Here is a 25,946-nt window from a genome sequence, read left to right as displayed (position 1 = left end):
GCGGCAGTGGCATATATAGAGTGTTGAAGGGGCATGGAAGGAATTGAATCTGCTTTAGACTGGTGGGGGTCAAGGAAGGTTTCTTAGAGACTGTCAAGTTGAGTTTTGAAACATGACTAGGAGTGGAAGGGGCAGTTTTTTTTTTTTGAAGGGGCAGTTTTGATACAGGGCACAGTGAGAGACTCATACCTTGCTGGGAAAGTATAAGAGGTCAGCATGCTGTTGTCTGTGATGTGGATTGGGCTGTTGGAGGAGGTAAAGCTGATGAAGTAGGAAGGGATGGATCATAATCTCTTACATGCCACGCTGAAGAGTTTGGATTTTTTCCTGAAAGCAGTGAGAAGCTATTGATCGATTTTCAACATATGGATAGCATAGATTTGTTCTTAGAACCAGTCAGTCTGGCAAATGGATGAGTTTGGGCAAGAGTAGAAGTAGGAGGGGCAGGTGTGGGCCTGAACTGAGGCAGAGGTGGTGGAGGTGGAGAAGAGGAGACAGATTGGAAAGATATAAGGGAGTAGAATTGAATTGCTGGCTGGTTAGGTGTGAATGATGAGATTGGAGGCCTGAGGAGACCAGATCATCTCCCATTTTGTGCCCTAGGAGAGAGGCTGGGAAGGAAGAGATTAGTTTTGTATCACCTTAGGTGGAGGAGCTTGAAAATGAACAAATGAATGTTATGGTGTGTCTGGAGCTCAGGAGAAAGAGCTGGGCTGGTGATAGAGATTCAGAAGTCATCAATGTGTAGGTGATAGTTGAAGCAGAAGTTGGAAACTAGGAAAGCTAGCCAGAGAGCAGGGGGTCAGATTTTTAAGGTGGTGGTGGGTAAAATTGTCAAGTGCTGTAAAATCCTCAAATGTTAAGATTACTAAAAACTGTCCATTGGATTGGATGACTTTATCATGAGTTATATTAGTTGGAGAGGATGGAGACCAGATTGTAGTGAGTGAGAAGTGGGGCAGCAGATATAATGAGAGGGTAACTTAGACTGTTCTTTTAAGAAGGCTGTGAAGGCAAGAAGGGAAGATGGTAGTCAAAAGACATAGTGTCGGGCTTCCCTGGTGGCGCAGTGGTTGAGAGTCCGCCTGCCGATGCAGGGAACACGGGTTCATGCCCTGGTCCGGGAAGATCCCACATGCTGCGGAGCGGCTGGGCCCGTGGGCCATGGCTGCTGAGCCTGCGCATCCGGAGCCTGTGCTCTGCAATGGGAGAGGCCACAACAGTGAGAGGCCCACGTACCGGAAAAAAAAAAAAGACATAGTGTCAAGAGAAGTTTGTTTCTAAGCTTGGAGAGACTTTAGCGTAATTGTATGTTGAGAGGAAAGGGCCAGGGGAGAGGAAGAGGTTGATTCATTAGAGAAAGGAGTGTGATTTATGGAGCAGAGGCTTCCTCTTGCCTTTCTGCTCCTTCTGATGAATTGCCATGCACAGGTTCTATTACTAGTCAGCAAGTATCTGTTGAGTCCCTCCTCCATGCCAGGTGCCATTCTAGGCACACCTAATTCAGTGTGGAACGAGAAAGTCATGTTCCTAGCTCTCAGAGTTTGGAGTTTGATTAGGGATGAGTACAGGTGTTGCATTGGTAATTGCAGATGCATTGACTTCCGCAGAGGATGTTGTGGGGTGTGGTGTGAAGGGGCTTGGAGGATCATAGAGGCCTGAGGAAGTCACAGTTAAGCTGAGGCTGAAGACCGGAGACCTTGGCCAGGTGAAAGGTGTATCCTCGGCAATAGGAACGGTACATGTGAAGGTCCTGGAGTGGGAAAAGCACCATGTGATAGGGGAACTGAGAACAGCCTAGTCTGAGGCACAGAGAGTGAGAGGGGAAGTGGTGCTGGAGAGGTGAGCAGCAGAGGCTGGACCATCTAGTACTTTATTCTGAGGATGGTGGAGAGCCTTTGGCCGAATTTGTTTTTGTTTTCTTCCCCCCGTTGAGGTAGCAAAGTGGCTGTAGAGTGGAAACATAGCAGTTTCCTTGGTGCTTTACCGGTTAAATACCGAGGATTCTTGGTGTTCATTCATAGGGAGAATGTGTGGAGTAGTCAGAACTCTGAAGGTGTATGACATGTAGTGATGTATAACTTTGCTGAGGCATACTTTTGAGTTATGTGTTAGGAGGCTGATGTGCAGTAGCTACTCACTTAGCTAGTAAATGAGCCTTCCTGTGGGGTCAGTATCTACTGCTTTATTCAGTGACATGGTAATTTCTTGTCTGTGGGTGGAGTGGTATTATATCTTATGAAGTGATGTTCCTTAGGAAGGTTTTTTTGGTTGGGTACGTGTCTTGGGATTGTTAAGGGTTTGCTCTTTTGTTTTCTCATTGAGTGACAGATGCCAAGCCCATCAGTGAGGAAACATGTAGTATTACCCAGTCCTGGCACGTTGTAGGTGTTTGCTAAAGGGTAACTTATTGTTTTAGGGAATTATTATTGTCTTGCAAAGGGGATGCAATGCAGTGACACGATACAGTTGTATTAACAGTTTGAGGAGAGAAAGATGATGGCAGGAAAAGAACAGAGTAAACAATTATTTTAATATTTGTATATCACTTTTTTTTTTTTTGGCCGCACTGCGTGGCTTGTGGAATCTTAGTTCCCCAACCAGGGAACAAACCCAGGCCCACAGCAGTGAAAGCATCGAGTTCTAACCACTGGAGCTCCAGGGAATTCCCTGTATTTCACTTTATAATTTATATTTTTACACTTATTCCCTACAGTTTCCCTATGATAGGTATTTTTATATGCCGATGAAGAAAGTGAGTCCCAAAGACTTAGCTGAGATCACACAGCTACTGCAAAGAGAGTCAGAATGTTTTCTTCCACTTGACTGGGACTCGAAATAAGAATGACCTCCTCCCTTTTGCACTCTTTCTCAGTAAATTTCGCATCACATTGTTGGCTTTTTTTTCTAGTCAAGGTTAGACTGAAAACTTTTTGCTTTGTTGAGGACGACTGATGCCTTATTATGAATGCTGCTCTGTTATTTTGACCCCATCCCTGTCCTTTGGGGTTGAAGTTAGAGTTTCTTGGGTATATGCTACTAACTGATTGTTTTTCTTGAAGGTAAAATATGCCTTGATCAGTGCCCAGCGATGTATGATTTGCCAAGGAGATATTGCCAGGTATCGGGAGCAAGCCAATGACACGACAAACTACGGGAAAGCACGCAGGTACTGTTGCCTCTTGTTCATTACTCCTCTTCCCTGTGTGGCTTTAATCCAAGCCCTATTAAGAGCAATGGGCCACCTGAGCTGCCTCCTATATATATGTCCTACAGGTGACCCTATTTGCCTCATGCTTTACCACTCCAAGGTTACAGCTTAATTAGTAAGGGCTATCAGGTGATGAATTGGGACAGTGTTGATAGAGAACTTTTTTTTTTTTTTTTTTTTTTACTGTTTTTCTATTACAGCTGGTACCTGAAAGCCCAGCACATTGCTCCCAAGAATGGGCGCCCCTATAACCAGTTGGCTCTGCTGGCGGTGTATACGGTAAGAAATCTTAGATGGGGAAGTATTTTGCAGGCAGTGTGTTAGAAATATGAATTTTGATAGCATCAGCTCCTGGAGCTAGATTTCATCTGAACACTATAACCCAAAGCATATCCCCTTCTGCCTCCCATCCTCAAACTCCTTTTGTTACTGTTACTTTCAGAGGTAAGTTGTCAGGGATCCCTCACTTCAGTTAAATCCACTTTTACTGCACTTAAGTTCCTAGGGGAATGCTTATTCTCCAGCCAAACATCACTCTTTGTTTTTGACCAAGGTTTCTGCTCTGAATCTTGTATTGTTTCCCTTCCCTAGGTTGAACTAGGTTACTCATTTCTGGAAGGAAAATAAGGCTCCCTTTATCTCTCCCCTTTAAAGTCCTCAACTAGTCTGAAATACATCCTTCCTTCCTTTCCTCAGATCATCCCCTCATTCAACTTAGCTTTTCACCTAAGGAGTCTCCTTAGCAGAAGCACAGTAAGTGCCAAATTGTACCTCTTTAGATCTTACCAAACTCCTCTAAATGTGCCTCTAAAGGTGAGCCTTGGGAGGTGACAGAGCTCCTAGTGAGGAAGCTGACTTCAAGGGAGAGGGGGAGGGGCCACTGGTAAGTACCAAAGGTTTAAGAAGCAGCTAACGTGCTCATTAGCAGGGAGAGTTTTCTTAATGCTGTAAAATTCATTGCCCAAATAAACAGTGTTTGAATTGATATTTTTATTCTACAAAGATTCAAAAATATTCCTAATACTTATTTATGGATGGAAATTGTTGATTAAGTAATGTGGTTTACAGATACACTTCCTGCAGAATCTATTGAATCTTTCTGTCTCTCTGCTTTTTACCTCTGTCCTATTCTCTTTGTGATATGCGTTGAGATTTTTTTTTCACCCCTCTTTGTGGCTTTATTTTTCTCTCCCCTTTATTCTTATCCATCTTCTGTTTTCCCTTCTCACTCATTTCTTGTCTCCTTTCCCGGTTTTTCTTCTTTGTAATAATCTAATGAATTGTTTTTTTTCTTGTTAACTAGAAAATATAGTTAAAAAAGTATTTTCCCCTCAATGGCTTTTAATAAAAATTGTGGTAAAATTCATGTAACAAAATTAACCATTAATTATGGTCCGTACCTAGGAATGGAATTGCTGGGTCATATGGTAATTCTACGTTTAACTTTCTGGGAAGCTGCCAAACTGTTTTTCATCGTGGCTGCACCATTTTACATTTCCACCGGCAGTGTAGGAGAGTTCTAGTTTCTTCATGTTCATGCTAACATTTGTTACTTTTCATTTTTTTGATTATGACCAACCTACTGGGTATGAAGTGATACCTCATTGTGGGTTTTTTCTTCTTTAATTTTCTTTTTTGGTCAGTTTTAGGTTTACAGAAAATTGAGCAGAAAGTGCAGAGAGTTCCCATATACTTCCTCAGCTCTCAGTTTTCCGTATTATGAACATCTTGCATTAGTGTAGTACATTTGTTACAGTTGATGAGCCAGTATAGATACGTTATTATATTACTAAAGTCCATAGCTTACACTAAGGTTCACTTTTACTGTTGCACACTCTGAGTTTGAACAAATGTATAATAACAGGTATCCACCATTATATTATCATGCAGAGTATTTTCACTGCTCTAAAAATATCCTGTACTCCAACCTCCACCTCTTTATCCTTCTTCCTTCCCCCAAACCTTTGGCAATCACTGATGTTTTTACTGTCTCTATAGTGTTGTCTTTTCCAGAATGTCATATAGTTGGAACCATACAGTATGTAGTCTTTTCATATTGGCTTCTTTCGCTTAGCATTTAGGGTTATTTTTGTGACTTGATAGCTCTTTTCTTTTTATTGTTGAGTAATATTCCATTGTATGGATGTACTACAGTTTATCTATTCCCCTATTGAAGGACATCTTGGTTGTTTCCAAATTTTGACTGTTATTAATAAAAGTGCTATAAACGTTCGTGTGCATGTTTTTGTGTGGACATAAGCTTTCATCTCATTTGGGTAGATACTTAGGAGTGTGATTGCTGGGTTGTGTGGTTAGAGTATATATAGTTTTGGAAGAAACTGTCAAACTGTCTTCCATAGTGGCTGTACCGTTTTGCATTCCTACCAGCAGCGGATGAGAGTTCCTATTGCTGTGCATCCTCGTCAGCATTTGGTGTTGTCAGTGTTCTGGATTTTCCTCATTCTGATAGGTGTGCAAGATCCTATCTGTGTTAAACTTGGTTTTAACTTGCAGTTCCCTGATGACATACAATGTAAAGCATCTTTTAATATGCTAATTTCCCATCTGTGTATTTTTGGTGATGTGTCTGTTTAGATCTTTTGCCCATTTTTAAATTGGGTTGTTTTCTTATTGAGTCTTAAGAGTTCATTTTATGTTTTGGATACCAGTCCTTTATCAGACATGTGTTTTACAAATATTTTCTCTCAGTCTGTGGCTTTCTTTTCATTTTCTTAGTGTTTTTCACAGAGCAGAAGTTTTTAAGGTTAAGGAAATCTAACTTAGCCAGCTTTTTCTTTCATGGATTGTGCTTTTGGTGTCGTATCTAAGAAGGCATGACTAAACCCAGGTTACCTAGATTTTCTCCTGTGTTATCTTCTAGGAGTTGTAGCGTTTTGCATTTTACATTTAAGTCTACGGTACATTTTGAGTTAATTTTTGTGACAGGTGTAAGGTCTGTGTATAGATTCTTTGTTTTGCATGTGGATGTCCAGTTGTTTTCAACACTATTTGTTGAAAAGACTATCCTTTCTCCATTGAATTGTCTTTGTTCCTTTGTCAAAGATCGAGTGACTGTATTTGTGAGGGTCTATTTCTGGGCTCTGTATTCTGTTCCATTGATCTATTTGTCTCTTCTTTGGCCAGTACCACACTGTCTTGATTACGGTAGCTTTATAGCAAATCTTGAAGTCGGGTAGTGTCAGTCTTCCAACTTTTTTTTTCCTTTCTTCCAGCTTTTTTCTTTTCCTTCAATATTGTGTAGGCTATCCTGGATGTTTTGCCTTTCCATACAAACTTTAGAATCAGTTTGTTGACATCTACAGATCTAGTGAGTGTGAAGTGGTATGTCATTGTGGTTTTGATTTGCATTTCCCTAATGACTAATGATATTGAACATCTTTTCATATGCTTATTTGGATGTTTGGAAAAATGTCTATTCAAGTCCTTTACCCATTTTTTTAAAAATTAAGAAAATTTAAAAAAATTTTCTTAATTGTAAAATACACATAAAACTAAATTTGCCATCTTACCCATTTTTTAAAATTTAATTAATTAATTAATTAATTTTTGGCTGTGTTGGATCTTCGTTGCTGCATGCGGGCTTTCTCTAGTTGTGGAGAGCGGCTCTACTCTGTTGCGGTGCGTGGGCTTCTCATTGCAGTGGCTTCTCTTGTTGCAGAGCATGGGCTGTAGGCACATGGGCTTCAGTAGTTGTGGCACTCAGGCTCAGTAGTTGTAGCTTGCGGGCTCTAGAGCGCACCAGTAGTTGTGGTGCATGGGCTTAGTTGCTCCACAGCATGTGGGATCTTCCCGGACCAGGGCTCGAACCCATGTCCCCTGCATTGGCAGGCGGATTCTTAACCACTGTACCACCAGGGAATTCCCATCTTACCCATTTTTTTTTTTTTTTTTTTTTTTTTTTGCCGTACACGGGCCTCTCACTGTTGTGGCCTCTTCCGTTGCGGAGCACAGGCTCCGGATGCGCAGGCTCAGCGGCCACAGCTCACGGGCCCAGCCGCTCCATGGCATGTGGGATCTTCCCGGACCGGGGCACGAACCCGTGTCCCCTGCATCGGCAGGCGTGCTCTCAACCACTGCGCCACCAGGGAAGCCCCCATCTTACCCATTTTTAAGTGTACTGTTCAGTAGTGTTGAGTACATTCACATTGTTGTGCAATCACTCTCCAGAACTCTGTTCATCTTGCAAAACTAAAACTCTCTACTCATTAAAACAACACCTCCCTATTTTTCCCTTCCTCTAGCCATTGGCAACCACCCTTCTTCACCTTTCCACCTCTGTGAATTTGTCTACTCTAGTTACCTAAAATAAATAGAATCTAAAAGTATTTGTCTTTTTGTGACTGGCTTATTTCAGTTAGCGTTATATCCTTAAGGTTCATCCATGTTACAGCTCATGTCAGTTTCCTCCTTAAGGCTGAATAATATTCAATTGTATGTATATACCACATTTTGTTTATCTGTTCATCTCTCAATGGACACTTCTACCTTTTGGCCATTGTGAATAATACTACTATGAATATGAGTGTGCAGATACCTCTTCATGACTCTTCTTTCAATTCTTTTGAATATATACTCAGAAGTGGAATTGCTGGGTCATGTGATAATTGTATTTTCAGTTTTTGGAAGAACCACCATATTGGCAGCTGCACCATTTTACGTTCCCACCAGTAGTGCACAAGCGTTCCAGTTTCTCCACATCCTTCCTAACACACACTATTTTCTGTTGTTGGTGTGTGTGTATGTGTGTGTGTGTGTGTGTGTGTGTGTGTGTATTTAAATAGTAGCCAGCCTAACTGCTTCAAAGTTGTATGGCACTGTGGTTTTGACTTGCATTTCCCTAATGAGTACTGATTTTTTAATGTTCTTGTTGGCCATCTGCATATCTTCTTTGGAGAAATGTCTTTTCAGATCCTTTGCATATTTTTAAATTGGGTTGTCTTTTTTGTTGTTGAGATGTAGGAGTTCTTTATATATTCTGACGTTTATCAGATATTTGATTTACAAATATTTTCTCCCATTTTATGGGTTGTCTCTTCACTCTCTTGATAATGCCCTTTGATGCACAAAATTTTTTTTTTTTCAAGATTTATGTATTTATTTGGTTATGCTGGGTCTTAGTTGCGGCAGGTGGGCTCCTTAGTTGTGGCAGGCGGGCTCCTTAGTTGTGGCATGCAAACTCTTAGTTGTGGCATATGGCATCTAGTTCCCTGACCAGGGATCAAACTGGGGTCCCCTGCATTAGGAGCTTGGAGTCTTAACCACTGCGCCATCAGGGAGTTCCCCACAAAAGTTTTTAATTTTGATGAAGTCCAATTCATCTATTTTTTCTTTTGTTGCTTGTGCTTTGATGTCATAGCTAAGAAACTCTTAACCAAATTAAAAGTTAAGATTTATTATTTATTTATTTAGAAGAAAATACAGGGATACATTTTTTATAGTTTTAGTTCTTATATTTAGGTCTTTGATCCATTTTTGGTTAATTTTTGTATATGGTGTGAAGTAAGGGTCCAATTCGTTCTTTTGCATGTGGACATCCAATTTTCCTAGCACCATTTGTTGAAGAGACTGTTCTTTCCCCATTAAATAGTCTTGGCACCCTTGTCGAAAGTCAGTTGATGTATGATAGGTTTATTTCTGGACTCTAGATTCTCTCACATTGATCCATATGTCCACCTTTGTGCCAGTACTACGTTGTTTTAATTACTGTAGCTTTGTGGTAAGTTTTGAGATTGGGTATGTGAGTCTTCCAACTTTGTTTTTCTTTTTCAAGATTGTTTTGGCTATCTGGGGTTCCTTGGAATTCCATATGGATTTTAGGATCGGCTTTTTCATTTCTGCCCAAACAGTCTTTGTGATTCTGATAAGGATTGCACTGAATCTGTGGATTGCTTTGGGGAGTATGTACATCTTTACAGTATTGTCTTCTGCACAAACACAGGATGTTTTCCATTTATTTAGGTCCTCTCTAATTTCTTTCAGAAATGTGTGGTCGTTTTCAGTGTATAAGTTTTGCATCTCCTAGGTTAAATTTATTCCTAAGATATAAATATTCCTAACATATAAAGGTATGTTATTATTTTTGATGCTATTATGAATAGAATTATTTTCCTAATATTTCAGATTGTTCACTACTAATGTGTAGAAATACAACTGATTTTTCAGTGTTAATCTTTTTTTTTTTTTTTTTTTAATATGTATTTATTTCGCTGTGCTGGGTCTTAGTTGAGGCATGTGGGATCTTAGCTATGGCATGTGGGATCTAGTTCCCTGACCAGGGATTGAACCCAGGCCCCCTGCATTGGGAGTGCGAGTCTTAACCGCTGGACTACCAGGGAAGTCCCTTGAGTGTTAATCTTGTGTCTTCCCTCAGTGGTCTGTTGCTACACTAATTAAATTGGTATGTGTTTCTTTCATGGACCTCTTACCTAAGTTAGTACTCTTTTCAAGTTCTTTTCCTCTGTCCCTCCTTTTCTGTCTCTGTGTTAACCCAGTTGTCTGTTTTTTTGGCCATGTCAAGCGGCATGTGAGATCTTAGTTCCCTGACCAGGGATTGAACCCATGCCCCTTGCATTGGAAGTGCAGAGTCTTAGCCACTGGACCACCAGAAAAGTGCCCCCAGTTGTCTTTTAAGATCACTTTCTCAGCTTTTCTGTAACCTTTCATTCAGTGGATCTCTAGTATTTACTGAGAACATGCTGTGCACAGTGCTTTGCTAGGTGCTGTGAGTGGTAAATATTTGATATGGTTTCTGTCCTGAAAGGAAACATTGTTGAGAAGACAAGTGAGGTGTATAGACAATGATACAAATTAGACTTGATGCAATATGATGCAATTGATTGTTAGATACATCATTTCCTATACCACTAAGAAAGAAGAATGTGAATTAAAATAAGACATGATGATAGATAGTGATTGAGTTGTATCTTGATTTCAGAGATGTTAAAATATGAAAAAGGGCTTCCCTGGTGGTGCAGTGGTTGGGAGTCCGCCTGCCGATGCAGGGGACACAGGTTTGTGCCCCGGTCCAGGAGGATCCCGTGTGCCGCGGAGCGGCTGGGCCCGTGAGCCATGGCTGCTGAGCCTGCGCGGCTGGAGCCTGTGCTCCATGGCGGGAGAGGCCGCAGCAGTGAGAGGCCCGCGTACCGCAAAAAAAAAAAAAAGAAAAGAAAAGAAAAAAATCATTGTAGAACTGATAAAATACTGTAAAATCAAATGAGTGGTGTAATTGGAATAACATTAAAGATAGCTCCCACTTAACTGACTGAAACTGAGTACCAGATATTCTGTTAAACTGTATATATTATATGAATTTTAATCTTTTCAGGAGCCATATATGTTGGTGAATGTATTCATTTTACAAATAAGGAAACCTTTCTAGGTTGACTTTCTTAGGGTTATACCTAATAAATGGCAGGACCAAATTCAGACTCAGGCAGTTGAGCTTAGAATGTACACCTTTAACCATGCTAGATGAATGCAAGATGGGACTTTTAAAGAGTGAGTAGGTGCTGGGGAGAGGGGGAAGTAGTAGTCTAGGTGCATTTTGAGACAGAAAAGGTAACAATGTATATGATAGAAAGATAGAAAGGCTTTTTGATATTCTTTCCCCCTTTATTTCAGTGTTTTTCCTTCTTTCTGACCCTCTCCCTTTCTTTTACTTATTAATTGGTTTTAAAATGGACTTGAAGTATTTATTTGCTGCATGCATTGGATAATAGTTTGTTTCCTTTTCTTCGTGGAGTCAGTATGTTGTAGTGAAAACATAAACTTAGGAGCCAGGCAGACCTAGGTTCAAATACTAGCTTATCTGGGATTTGGCTTTGAGACCTTGTTGGGCAAGTTATGTAATAATCTTCCTGAGCCCCTATCTCTTCATTATTAAAACGGGAATAGTAATCCCTGTGGGGCAGTTTCCTTAGGTTTGGAAATAATATCATAATATCTATGAAGTGCTGATCATTTACCTCACACTTAGCTATGCTTAATCAGTGATATTGCCATTGTTATTTATAATGTTTTAAAAACAATAATTAGTACATGCTGAACATTTTCTTTCTCTAAAAAGAAAGCATAATTGGTCTCGTATTTTGTGAGGCTCTTTATTCGTTTCTCCTGCTTTTGAGCATGTGGCTTTACGAGCACCTCTACATGTAAGACATAGTAGTGGGCAAGACGAGAGCTCTGATGTACTCGCCATGGCTTCTCCCGTGGATAGTTGTCTCATTTTCATGTTGGAACTCCTCACAGCTTGGAGCACAGGTTGGGAGGGATGGTAGGGTTTCCTGGGTCTGCTGACTCAGGCTGGAGTCCAGAAGAGAACTGGTTGACTCGGTGTCTCTGACCTCTTTCTGCAGAGGAGGAAGCTTGATGCCGTCTATTACTATATGCGCAGTCTAGCTGCCAGCAACCCTATCCTGACTGCCAAGGAGAGTCTCATGAGCTTGTTTGAAGAGACCAAACGGAAGGTGAGTGGGGATGCGGGCAGAATCATTCCTTCCTAGAAGAATGTGTTTCTCTTAGTGTCTCTGAGTCCTTAAGGAAACGGCTGATAATGTCCTGAAGGGGTCCCCTCGGGCTGTGCTGATGGGAGTCAGTCAGTCTCTATGCAGAACGAAACTCAGCTTTAGGAGAGCTCTCCAGGGCCCACAGCATCTGGTTTACAGAATTAATAACTTTTATGAGACAAAACAGATGGTACTCTACTACTGTGGAACTATGGCAAAGTCTTTACTTTTTACAGTTCTTGGGCAACAAACTCAGGTGAGATGAGCGCTTCTCTTGATTGGCTGAATCCCAGGACAGTCTGAGCTTATATGTTTGTATGTCGTACAGGCAGAACAGATGGAAAAGAAGCAACACGAGGAATTGGAACTGAGCCCTGACCAATGGCGGAAAGCAAAGAAATCCACTTTCCGGCATGTTGGAGATGACACCACTCGCCTGGAGATCTGGATTCATCCATCCCATCCCCGGTCCTCCCAGGGCACTGAGTCTGGGAAGGATTCTGAGCAGGAGAATGGGCTGGGCAGCCTGAGCCCCAGTGATGTAAGTTCCTGAGGGTGATGTTATGAGCAAGACTAGCTGAGTAAGCGTGAGTGTTCTGGTACATGCAACCATGGAGCACTGCAGACATTCCCATTCATCTCAGGAAAGGCAGATCACTTCAGACTCCTTGATGTTCTCATTTATGTCCTCCGCCTACACGTCCTTTACCTTTGCTATTCGCTTCCCTCTCTCACCACTATGTGGCACTGTAGAATTTAGTAAAAGTAATTTTTCTAAGTGAAGATTAATTTAGGATTTGTATAGGGTGACAGTTTCTTGTTGCTTTGGGTTTATAGTCATCAATATGATGGTTCAGGATTCTGTGTGGGATTTTTGAAGCTAGGGAGAGGACACAGTAGTTGGAAAACTGCAAATGGAGGGTTCATTGTTCCTTGAGGGTAAAATTTATAGAGGAGTGGGTGGTGGGGTAATCTGGGACCAGGCCTTGAAGGGTCATGTAATAAGTAATTTGACCTTTATCCTGAAGGTAGTAGGGAGCTATTGAATGCTTTAAATAGGGAAATCTCAGATGTGCACTTTAGAAATATGACTCTGGCTGCTTTGTGGAAAATTTGGAGAAGGGTAAGACAGAAATAAGAAGAGTAGGAGCATGCTACAGTAATCCAAGTGAGAAGTGAGAAGGACCTGAACCAGGAAATGGCTTTGCAGATGGGGAGAAGTGAACAGAAGTATATTAACGAGGTAAAATCCAAAGGACTTGATTGGACATGGGGAGCTGAGGGAGAAGAGGGAATCAAAAGTAACACTTAGGTTTCTCATTTGGAAACTGGGTGAATGATGGTCTTGGTTTTAAGAGAAAGATGATGAGCTTAGTTTTGGACATGTTGGAATTTCTATAGGACATTGACGTGGAGATATTTAGAGGCTAGCGGATATCTGAAGCTGAGGAGAGAGATCTAGGCCAGAGATGAAGATACTTGAAGGCATCCTGTTATAGATGGTACTGAAGTCATGAGAGAGCTGCTTCAGCTGCTCAAGGAAGGAGCATAATGATAAATAGGTTCGAGGTCTAAGAAAGAAAGGAGATAGATGGCAGGGAGAAGTCCTTGCAGTTGATGAGAAAGAAGTAGGATCCAGAGCACAAATGAGGGGATTAGCCTGAAAGAAGGTAAGAGAACCCCTCTTTCTTGTGCTTGAGGGCAGGGAGGAACAGATAATTGGGGATGCAGGTAAGTTTGTATTATAGGAGGAAGGTGAGGGAGGGCCTTTTGATGATTTCTGTTTCCTCTTTGAAGTTGGAGGCATGGTTGTCTAAGAATGAGTCAGAGGTGGTGGGATAGGAGGACTTGTCCTTTGGGGTTTAATTTAAAATTTCCATTTATCTTCCTATATCTTTAGTCTCTAGCTGTTTTCGGGATGACTTGGAAAGCAGTCATTGCTTATAAATGAAACTACCAACTTCCTATATGTCATGGTGTACCTGGGGCCACAGTACATCAAGGTGCTTCAGAGGGGTTGCTGCTATGGTAGAATCCCTCACTACTGCCTCTTCTAGTTTGAATATTACCACCCCAAACTGGATGCCTATTTGAATAAGAGATAAATTGTTCTGTTGATTAGCTCCACTGTGTGTCTTTAAAATGAAAGCAACAATGACAATTTGAGAAAGCATTTTATGGCTTTCTTTGGCCTTGGCCTCAAGCTTAGGGAGTATCTCTCATAAAAGTTATAATTAATCTTTTATAGCTTTCTCTCTTCCATTAGGTGTTTTATTTATTTTTTAAGCAATGTATTTGTAAGTTTGTATTTTTATTCTTTTTCATTTTTAAAATTTATTGAATTATAGTTGATATACAATGTTGTGTTAGTTTCTGGTATACAGCAAAGTGATTCATTTATACGTATATATATATATTCTTTTTCATATTCTTTTCCATTATGGTTTCATACAGGATATTGAATATAGTTCCCTCTGCTATACAGTAGGACCTTGTTGTTTATCCATTCTATATCCATTTGCATCTTCTAATTCCAAACTCCCAATCCATCCCTCCCTCACCCCTTTCTCCCTTGGCAACTGCAAGTCTGTTCTCTACGTCTGTGAGTCTTTCTGTTTCGTAGATAAGTTCATTTGTGTCATATTTTAGATTCCACATATGAGTGATATTATATGGTATTTGTCTTTCTCTTTTTGACTTGCTTCACTTAGTATGATAATCTCTAGGTCTATCCATGTTGCTGCAAATGGCATTATTTCGTTGTTTTTTATGGCTGAGATATATATATATATATATATATAAAAATATATAAATATAAATATATATAATATATATATATATATAAATATATAAATATATAAATATAAATATATATATAAATATATATATTTCGTTGTTTTTTATGGCTGAGATATATATATATATATATATCTCACATGTTTTTTTTTTGAAAAGGAAAGTGATTTTTTAAATAGATCTTTATTGGAGTATAATTGCTTTACAATAATGTGTTAGTTTCTGTTGTACACCAAAGTGAATCAGCCATATGCATACACATGTCCCCATATCCCGTCCCTCCCACCCTCCCTATCCCACCCCTCTAGGTCATCGCAAAGCACCGAGCCGATCTCCCTGTACTATGCTGCTGCTTCCCACTCGCTAACTGTTTTACATTCGATAGTGTATATATGTTGATGCTACTCTCACCTCGCCCCAGCTTCTCCCTCCCACCCTGTGTCTTCAAGTCCATTCTCTATGTCTACATCTTTATTCCTGCCCTGCAACTAGGTTCATCAGTACCTTTTTTTTTTTTAGATTCCATATGTATGCCTTAGAATATGGTATTTGTTTTTCTCTTTCTGACTTACTTCACTCTGTATGGCAGACTCTAGGTCCATCCACTTCACTACAGATAACTTAATTTTGTTTCTTTTTATGGCTGAGTAATATTCCTTTGTATATATGTGCCACATCTTCTTTATCCATTCATCTGTCGATGGACATTTAAGTTGGTTCCATGTCCTGGCTATTGTAAATAGTGCTGCAGTGAACATTGTGGTACATGTCTCTTTTTGAATTATGGTTTTCTCAGGGTATATGCCCAGAAGTGAGATTGCTGGGTCATCTGGTAGTTCTATTTTTAGTTTTTTAAGGAACCTCCATACTGTTTTCCGTAGTGGTTGTATCAATTTACATTCCCACCAACAGTGCAGGAGGGTTCCCTTTTCACCACACCCTTTCCACATCTTCTTTATGCATTCATCTGTCGATGGACTTTTAGGTTGCTACAGTGTCTCGGCTTTTGTAAATAGTGCTGCTGTGAACATTGGGGTGCCTGTATCTTTTCATATTAGAGTTTTGTCTGGATGTATGCCCAGGAGTCGGATTGCTGGATCATATGGCATGTGTTTTTATTCAGTGTGTAGCTTCTCGGAGCTGCACGTTGGATCCATTACATTTTTTTATTTTATTATTAATTATACAAATAACATACGAGTATATTTTTAGTAAAAATTTCAGATGATCACAGATGTGTGCAGAGTAAAATGTGGTAATTTGTTTTCTAAACTATTGTTGAAGCTGTTTATATATTTTCAGCCTATACATCATCCTTGGGTACATACACCATCCTTAATTTTTTTTAAGTTTACATCTCTGGGTTTGGGCTTTTAGTTCTATACTACCAGCACTTGAGGAAGAAGGCTGCAGTTTCATAGCTCTCTGTTTATCCAGTTAGGAAACCACACTTCCTGTTTTACCTGCTTTCTCAGGTTCAAGCCATCTTCCCATATCCTTTTCTTTTTTTTTTTTTTGCGGTACGCGGGCCTCTCACTGTTGCAGCCTCTCCTGTTGCGGAGCACAGGCTCCGGACGCGCAGGCTCAGCGGCCATGGCTCACGGGCCCAGCCGCTCCGTGGCATGTGGGATCTTCCCGGACCGGAGCACGAACCCGTGTCCCCTGCATCGGCAGGCGGACTCGCAACCACTCCGCCACCAGGGAAGCCCCCATATCCGTTTCTTTCATACAGCAGGCCCCAAGAACTTAGCTTGCTTTCTCTGTTCCCTGCAATAGGAACATACAGTTGATGGGAAGTGGGAATCTATTCACAGACGTTTGAGTAATTAGGCTTTGGGGATACAGAGATTAAAACAACCAAAAATGATTTTTAACCTTAGGGAGCACTCAGTCATGTGGGGAAGACAGAAACATACGATTATATTATATATTATAATGCAGTGTGCCAAGTGCTGTGATAAAGGCAAGGCTGAGAGGCTATGGAGCATAAATTAAAGCATCTAATGGGCATGGTTAGGTAAGGCTAGAATGAGGAGGCACTTTGTAGCTGAAGGATGATGTAAGGGCATTTCCACTCTCAGGCTGAAGGCTTAGGGAGCTGCAAGTCATTCAGTATGGCTGAAGGCTTAGGGAGTTGCAAGTCATTCAGTATGGCTGGAGGCTAGGATGTGAGTGGTGCTCTTGCTAGAGACTTGAGTCATCCTTTACCCCTTCCTTTCCTATACCCCACATCCAGTCAGTATCAAGAGCTGTTTGGTCTACCCCTAAACATAATTTGAATCTATCTACTTTTTTCTATTTCTACTACCACTATCGTAGTACAAGCTATCATTCATTATTTCAGTAATCCACACACTATAAGAAGTTCTTAATGACCTTTCCACATTTATTCCTGGTCCTTCTTAGGCCTTTCTTTTTGGACAGTAACCCAAATGAGCTTTCAAATACACGTTTCTGGTCACGTCACTTCCCTATTTGAAAGTCTTCAGTTGGTTCTCTTTGCTCTTAGAATCAGGTCCACAATCCTTAAAGTAGTTTACTGGGCCCTGCAAGATTTGGTCTCTGCTGCTTCTGACCTTATCGTGTACCCCTCTTCCCCGCTTTGTTCTTGTTCTGTAGGTATACTGGCTTCTTCCTTGAAGGGCCCAAGCTCTTTTCTGGCCATTGGCTGTGGCACATTCTCTTTGCCTGCAGTGGTCTTCTCTCTTTATCAGCTCCATTTTTGCTTCTCCTTAAACTCTCAGCGTAAATACCACTTCCCTTTTCCAGGGAAGCTTTTCCTGATCCCTGAGCCTGGTTGCTTCCCCTTTGTAATGCCATATTTGTGATTAAGTAATTTTACAGTTACTTAAAAACTAGGTGCAGTTTTGTTCTTGTTGGTTAAAGCCTCTCCCTTGCTAGATTCAAGCCTCTGTGAGGGTGGGGTCTGTATCTGGTTGCTCATTGCCTTATCCCCATTGCCTTATCCCCATTGCCTGCAAGAAGATTCTAAATAAATCTTAGTTGAGCATATAAAGGAGGGGAGGAAAAGTGAGGGATGAAGCTGGAGAAGATAGGAGGGGCCAGATTATTCATAAATATTGAGGAGTTTGGATATCTAATATTAAGGATTTTAAACAGGGGATCGTATAACCAGATTGTGTAATGATCACTCTTTTCAACACTTCTACTATTAGAACAGATTTATTTGTTTTAAAAATTTTTTTCTTCTTCTTATTTTTTGATTTATTTGTTTTTTAAAGGGAATTCTTTTAATTGCAGAAGTAACACCAATTCACTGTATCTAAATCAAACAAAAATGTACATAAAGTTTAAAATGAGAGTCACTTGTGTTCTTTCCTTCAGAGATACCACTATTAACTATTTGATGTAGGTTCTTCCAGACCTTTTTCTAAACATTTATAGGTGTGTATGTATACATACATACCTGCAGACACGTGAAATATATTTTTTTAACAAAAATGAGATTATACTATATATACTGATATACAGCTTGCTTTTTTAAAAAAAATTATTTCTTTATTTGGTTGCACTGGGTCTTAATTGCGGCAGGCAGGCTCTTTTAGTTGCGGCTTGCGGTTTCCTTAGTTGCAGAACTCGGGCTCCTTAGTTGGGGCATGTGAACTCTTAGTTGCGGCATGCATGTGGGACCTAGTTCCCTGACCAGGGATTGAACCCGGGCGCCCTGCATTGGGAGTGTGGAGTCTTAACTGCTGTGCCACCAGGGAAGTCCCACAGCTTGCTTTTTTGAATTATCCATTGGACATGCAGTCAGTTCTCCTATAAGGTAACACATGCATTCCTAAAAATCACTGCTATACACAATTGCACAATAAAAACTACAGGGAAAATGGAGTTAGGAGCACAACACTCAAAAACTTCCTCAGCGGGCTTCCCTGGTGGCGCAGTGGTTGAGAATCCGCCTGCTAATGCAAAGGACACGGGTTCGAGCCCTGGTCTGGGAAGATCCCACATGCCGCGGAGCAACTAGGCCCGTGAGCCACAACTACTGAGCCTGCGCGTCTGGAGCCTGTGGTCTGCAACAAGAGAGGCCACGACAGTAAGAGGCCTGCGCATGGAGATGAAGAATGGCCCCCGCTCTCCGCAACTGGAGAAAGCCCTCACACAGAAACGAAGACCCAACACAGCCAAAAATAAATAAATAAATAAATTTATTAAAAAAAAAAAAAAAAAAACTTCCTCAGTGACTTATTAAAAAAAAAAAGATATAAACCTAATAAAGCAGTTGTACAGTTTTATACATGTTCATTGGTTAAGAAGTATGTAGACACTATCTTGAAAAAGACATGAGGTTTGCTTGTAGAAGTGGGCTTTGGAAGGATTGCTGCTTGTGAGTTATTATGAAGTGATGGAAGGAGGGTTTTTTGAAATTGGACCGGCAGGTATAACACCAGATGGGGATAGGCGTGGCTCAGAATGTAAGTTTACATGGTGAACTGCAGTAGCTGGTGGATGTTTGGGGGGGGTGTGTGTGTGTGTGTGTGTGTGTGTGTGTGTTTTGTGTGTTCCTGTGCAACTCGGTTCAGCTGGGTGGAGTTTTCTGTGTTTACCTGTTGTTTTTCCTGAACAAAAGAAAAATTGGTGTTAGGTTCAAATTGTTCCCTAATATGTTGATCATGATGGAACAGATAGACATTTTCAAAACAAACTTGTAGCAGAACTGACTGTGTTTCCACTTGTCTAAGAGTGTCTTTTCTTAGTAGTGTGGCTGCATGATGTTTCATTATAAAGGTGTGTGCCATTTATTTATCTGTGTAATTAAATGTGTGCTGTGCTTTACTTGCGTGTTCATTTCAGTTGTCCTTTTTGAGTGATTAGCCTTGATAGGAGTTGCTCCTTTGAGAACTCCTGGAGAGTTTCTAGCACAAACTGCTAAAATTCAGATCCATGAATAAGAAACAGAAAATTTGGCTTCGGGTGGTTGTTAGTCATGATAGTAATCTCCAAACTGGTTTGCCCTGTCTCTGCCAGGCGTGAGCTTTTGCTCTCTCTCTGAGTGGCTGCAGGAGGTTAGCTTGTGGGTTGCTGGTTTTCAGCCTTGAGATGTGGTTTGGGTTGAACATGCAACCTGGGGAGGGACTGCCAGCCTCAGCTGTAAGTGGCATCCTCTGAAACTATTGAGCCCCGCATTTAACTCTCTCTGTCAGCTAGGCCACTCAAATTCAGTGTCGACAGGGTTCCAAGCATTCTTTATTTAGTGGATGTGCCTTCCACTATGTCTCAACTCCCTTTGGAAATCAGAAAAGGGTACTGCTTAGCAAATGAGTTGTTGCTGAGAGTGAGTTAATCTAAGGATATTAAATTGATGGCTTCAGAAATAATGTTCATACTGAAAGGTGAGAGTCTCTGATGGAACAGCTGAGGATGTTCTCAGACCTGATTGCTCTGTTATCAACATCTTGAATGCAGTGTAACATGTGTCTGTTTGCTGGGGAGGAATGAGCTGTTGATAGATGTTTGTCTCTCAGACTTCTGTGAGTTCTCCTATTGTGGCATGATTTGGCTTGCTATTCCCGGCATTTTCCTCAACCCATTGTGATTGTTATATGTACAACATGCGTGGTGCTATGTGTAGAAAATATGTCTTTAGACAAATGAAATGTCATTGTATATTTGGCCAAGCTCTTGCGAAACCTTCCTTCTCTTTGACTCTTCTGAATATGTTTTAGGGTTCAGACTAGACTGGACCTCAGTAGCTACTAATACCTGTTATTGGGTCTTTCCTTATTTGAATCTCTCAGATTATTTCACCCACCAAATGATATTGTTTGCCTTGGTCTTTTTCCTTTTGCTCCTCATCCTTCTGTCACATTCCATTATTTACTTTATTTCTTTGCATAGTATCTTTTTTTCAAGACTTAATCAGATCTGGAATTTAATGCAGTTACCCCGGACTTCTTAGAGCAGAAGGCTGTATTCTGGGTCCAGTGCTTAATCAGACTGAAGTTTGGTTTACCTGTCCTATTGTGCCAGCTTTGTGCTAAGATTGTAAAGATGAGTACAACATTGTTGTTTCCTCGAAGAGCTTAGAGTCGGGACTTCCCTGGTGGCACAGTGGTTAAGAATCTGCCTGCCAATGCAGGGGACATGGGTTCGAGCCCTGGTCCAGAAAGATCCCACATGCTATGGAGCAGCTAAGCCTGTGTGCCACAACTACTGAGTCTGCGCTCTAGAGCCCACGAACCACAACTGCTGAGCCCGCGTGCCTAGAGCCCATGCTCTGCAATGAGAGAAGCCACCACAATGAGAAGCCTGCACACCACGATGAAGAGTAGCCCCCGCTCACTGCAACTAGAGAAAAGCCTGCGTGCCGCAACGAAGACCCAACACAGCCAAGAATAAATAAATTTAAAAAAAGAAAAGAGTTTAGAGTCTAGTGCATGGGTCAGCAGCCTTTTTTTGTGAAAGGCCAAATAGTAAGTATTTTAGACTTTGCAAGCCATATGGTCTCTGTTATTACTCACCTTTGCTGTTGTGGTGCTGAAGTAGCCATAGACAAAATGTAAATGAGCGAGCATGGCCGTGTTCCAGTAAAACTGTGTTTACAAAGACAGGTGGCAGGCTCGCTTTGGCCTGTGGGCCTACTTTACCAACCTCTGGGTGAATGGAAGGAATGGCTACATAAAGAGAATGTTTCAGTATACAGTTTATTGTTGTTTGCAGTAGTTATGTTCTGTAAAGTCACCATAGACACTGAATTAGTAGGTTCTGAACCATTGCTCCTAAGGGAAATACAAGGTTAGGTTCCTGTGAGCCCCTGGTTACAAGATTTTCATCAGCTGATCAGTACATAACCTTATTTTATGTATGCTTCTATTTAAAGACACGTTATTTAATATATTGTTGATTCATTAGCATTGAAATCATGGCCAGCAGCACTATAACTCATGCCCAAGCCACTTGTCTAGCACACATATTTTCTCATTAAGGCACATCACAGCCTTCTCGTGTTTAGGAACACTAGATAGCATTTTAGCACTGCGCTTGGGGGACCATTTTAATCAGTGCACAAAGATGTGGAAAATGTGGCAGGAAGTAGGCCACAGAAAGGACACTAGTTTAAAGTATGAGAGAAATCCCCTGTTTGATCTCAGCTGGGAATGTGCTTATGTGGAGACTCAGATTTTTTGCTGCTCTGTACATGTTCACAAATGACTGTGAAAGCACCGTGAGTATTGATTTTGGGGTTGCTAATAAGTTTTAGTGAGTGGGTGAATTCATAAATATGAAATCCACAGATAATGAGGACCAACTGTATCGTGTATGTGTAATGAGGGAGGTATGTCTTGGGTGCCTTGGAAGCACAGAGAAGGGCACTTGGTCCAATCCCGGTGGAGGCGTGGGTTGTGGTGGCGAAAGGGAGGGTGAATTCAGAAGGCTTCCTGGAAATGTTAACTAGGGAGAGTGAGAAGAGAGTGTTCCAAGTAGGAGGAACAGCCCGAGCAAAGACAGAGGTGGTGTGACACAGCAGAAGCTTTGCAGGGTATCTAAATCTGTGATGAGTTTGGAGGATAACATGAGAAAGTTGGAGTGGTGGAAGGACTGAACCTTCTGCAGGAACCACTTTCTTGTTTGGTGCTGTGGACGCGTGGGTGTGTGGTGGTCTGTAGGCTGGTCCCGTATAATATCCTTCTGGATTCTGGAAATAACATTTTGTTTCTGGAATTTCTCATTGTTTACTTGTCACATCTGCATTGTTAATTCAACAAAAGCAATACTCTTCCATTCATTAAATTTGGTAGGGTGAAAGTGGACTGAATTTTTTGCCCCACAGTTTGCTGATTAAAATTTGAGGACTGCTCTCTTAGATGGTGCTTTAGGCATTCTGAGCTCAAACCTGGAGAAGGTACTAGTGTCTCTTTGTGTCTTGGTGGTTGGAGGAAATTACTAATGGCTTCAATCAAGAAGGGCAAAGCTCTTTTCATTTTCATATTTTTATCACTTTTAAAAATGCACAAAGCCAACACATGCTTATTGTAAAAAAGCTTGAAAATGCAGATAAATATGTTTTATCACCTAGAGATAGCCACTTTTAAAGGGGACTTCCCTGGTGGTGCAGTGGTGAAGACTCCACGCTCCCAATGCAGGGGGCCTGGGTTCGATCCCTGGTCGGGGAACTAAGAGCCCAGTGAGATGCCACAACTAAGTCCATCCACCACAGCTACTGAGCCCACGTGCTCTAGATCCCGTGCGCTTCAACTAGAGAGCCCTCACACTGCAATGAAGACCCAGCGCAGCCAAAATAAATAAATAAAACATTTTAGGGTATGCTCTTCCTGCATATTTTTATAGGGCACAGCGTTTAGATTGGAAATGTCGAATGCCCATTATCTTGGGCTATCAGAAGAGAAAAATCCATGCCTAATTTTTAACGTAGAATCTGGTTGGGAAAGTGGTATTCTAATATTTATGGTCAACACAGCTTTCTGTATCTTGGTCTTTATCAAAGTAGCACAGTTAGAGTGACACCATCCTGTCCTGACACAAGTCCTGTCTCTTGTGCATAAAGAGAAGCTTCTCAAGCCACAACAATAAGGAAGAGTGAGTTCAAGAAACGTTAGACATCTAATAGGACTGATTATTGTTGTTTTGTTTGTTAAGAAACGTTAGACATCTAATAGGACTGATTATTGTTGTTTTATTTGTTAAGAAACGTTAGACATCTAATAGGACTGATTATTGTTGTTTTGTTTGTTAAGAAACGTTAGACATCTAATAGGACTGATTATTGTTTTGTTTGTTAAGAAACGTTAGACATCTAATAGGACTGATTATTGTTGTTTTGTTTGTCAAGAAACGTTAGACATCTAATAGGACTGATTATTGTTGTTTTGTTTGTCAAGAAACGTTAGACATCTAATAGGACTGATTATTGTTGTTTTGTTTGTCAAGAAACGTTAGACATCTAATAGGACTGATTATTGTTGTTTTGTTTGTCAAGAAACGTTAGACATCTAATAGGACTGATTATTGTTGTTTTGTTTGTCAAGAAACGTTAGACATCTAATAGGACTGATTATTGTTGTTTTGTTTGTCAAGAAAGGTTAGACATCTAATAGGACTGATTATTGTTGTTTTGTTTTTATAAATTTATTTTTGGCTGCGGTGGGTCTTCATTGCTGCGTGCGGGCTTTCCATAGTTGTGGCAAGTGGGGGCTACTCTTCGTGGCAGTGTGCGGGCTTCTCAGTGCAGTGGCTTCTCTTGCTGTGGAGCTCGGGCTGTAGGCATGCGGGCTTCAGTAGTTGTGGCTCATGGGCTCCAGAGTGCAGGCTCGGTAGTTGTGGCGCACGGGTTTAGTTGCTCCATGGCATGTGAGATCTTCCCGGACCAGGGCTTGAACCCATGTCCCCTGCATTGGCAGGTGGATTCCTAACCACTGCGACACCAGGGAAGCCCCCTGATTATTGTTCTTGAAAGATTGAGTCTGAAAGTATCCATTTCATGAGGGAGCATCTTGAGCTAGTAATAAATTGGGGGCATGAGGGATTAATGTGAGGCCCCCTGGGCATAGGAAGTTTGTGACCTTGTTTGGAAAGCTGGATTCTTGTTGGAGAAATTTCTAGGCAGTTATGTTAGGGTTGGTTTCTAGGAAGGTGGGAATAGAGATTGACAGATCTAGTAGAGGAGTGATTGCCTTTTTAAATATTTTAATTAAAGAAATGTATTTTTTTTAATGTTTTATTTATCTTATTTTATTTATTTATTTTTGGCTGCATTGGGTTTCCGTTGCTGCACGCGGGCCCGCTCTAGTTGCCTCGAGCGGGGGCTACTCCTCGTTGCAGTGCACGGGCTTCTCACCAAAGAAGCAAAGGTGGCTTCTTTGCTGCAGAGCACAGGCTCTAGGTGCATGGGCTTCAGTAGTTATGGCACACGTACTCAGTAGTTGTGGCTCATGGGCTTCAGAGCACAGGCTCAGCAATTGTGGTGCGTGGGCCTAGTTACGCTGTAGCATGCAGGATCCTCCTGGACCAGGGCTTGAACCCATGTCCCCTGCCTTGGCAGGCAGACTCCCAACCACTGAGCCACCAGCGAAGCCCAAGAAATATTTTTGAATGGGGTAGTACAGTATATGTGTGTTTATATGTAATATAAATTGTATATATAAGACAGATATATGACTGTCTATTAGTGGCATATCATACACACTGTTAATTCACCTTTGCTTTTTTTTTTATATTACTATTGGACTTGGGAGTTGGGAGATCCTTCCATGAGTGATTGCCTGCAAGTCCATTATATTTCTTTAGGGTTTGGAAGCTTGTTAGCTTTCATTAATTTTGTCCAGCATTCTGTATGTCAGAGGCAGGATAGTGCAGGAGTTAACAGCTTGGGTTTTGGGAAGTCCTAAGTTCAAGTCCTGGTTTTATCAGTTACTAGCTGTGAGACTTTGGGCATGTTCCTTAATCTGCCTGCGCTTTGGTTTCCTCATTTGTAAGGTGGTGATAGCTATAGACTAAATGAGATAATACATGTAAAGAGCAATGAGTGGCATATCGTAACTTCTCATACAGTGGTGGTAGTTGTTACTGACATATTTTTGTTATGGTGTTCTTTTAAGCTATTAGGCTTGATTTTGCAATTTTCGCTTTCTAACCAAAGTGAACAATGAGGCTTGATGATTCACAAACTGACAACCCACTGTCTAAATGCAGACTGTTCACTTGATTTGAAGAGTTTTATTTAATTATGAAAAATTTCAAACACACACAAGAAAATAGCGTAATGAACCCCCATACCTGTCATCCACATTTGTTTCAGCTTTTCCCCTTCACCCCCTGCTGAAGTATTTTAAAGCAAACCCTAGATCACTGCATCCCTACATATTTCACTTCTCTACATGCCTTTTATTTTCTAATTTAAAAAAATATATATATATTTATTTGGCTGCACTGGGTCTTAGTTGTGGTATGCAGGATCTTCGTTGCCGAGTGTGGGATCTTTTAGTTGCTGCATGCAGGATCCTTAGTTGCGGCACGCGGGATCTTTAGTTGCAGCACACAGGCTCTTAGTTGCGGCATACGGGATCTAGTTCCCTGACCAGGGATTGAACCTGGGCCCCCTGCTTTGGGAGCGTGGAGTCTTAACCACTGGACCACCAGGGAAGTCCCCCCTACATGCCTTTAAAAAAATAATGAACGTTTTCTTACGTACCGCAGGGCCATTGCCATGCCTTTCCTTGGTGTCATTCAGTATCTGATCTATGACTTCATTTCCCAGATTATCTAACAAATGTCTTCTTAGAGTTGCTTTGTTCAAATCAAGATCTGTATATTATTGTTTGATTGTTTTTTCCTAAGTCTCTTTTAATCAAGACCGGTTCTGCCTTCCCTTTTAAAAATTTTCTTTATGTCACTAGCTTGTTAAAGAAGCAGGTCAAAAAAAAAAAAGCAGC

At 41.1% G+C, this 25,946-nt stretch overlaps 1 protein-coding gene and 1 non-coding gene across 6 annotated transcripts in view; one reads left to right on the top strand and one right to left on the bottom strand.

Moving 5' to 3' along the window:
* Positions 1–25,946, top strand: part of SMG6 (SMG6 nonsense mediated mRNA decay factor) — a 238,253-nt gene that overhangs the window by 6,018 nt on the left and 206,289 nt on the right. For all 5 annotated transcript variants that reach the window (XM_004267048.4, XM_033423246.2, XM_033423243.2 and 2 more), the window contains 4 exons: positions 3,063–3,169; positions 3,412–3,490; positions 11,587–11,697; positions 12,065–12,277. In XM_004267048.4, the coding sequence (XP_004267096.1) occupies positions 3,063–3,169; positions 3,412–3,490; positions 11,587–11,697; positions 12,065–12,277 (510 nt within the window). The remainder of the gene's footprint in view (positions 1–3,062; positions 3,170–3,411; positions 3,491–11,586; positions 11,698–12,064; positions 12,278–25,946) is intronic.
* On the bottom strand, positions 25,584–25,656 carry TRNAW-CCA (transfer RNA tryptophan (anticodon CCA)). The gene has a single exon. It is a non-coding gene; the product is annotated as a tRNA-Trp (tRNA).

The sequence above is a fragment of the Orcinus orca genome, chromosome 19, assembly GCF_937001465.1.
Source record: "Orcinus orca chromosome 19, mOrcOrc1.1, whole genome shotgun sequence".
Lineage (NCBI taxonomy): Eukaryota > Metazoa > Chordata > Mammalia > Artiodactyla > Delphinidae > Orcinus > Orcinus orca.
This window is presented reverse-complemented; position numbering and strand designations above follow the sequence as displayed.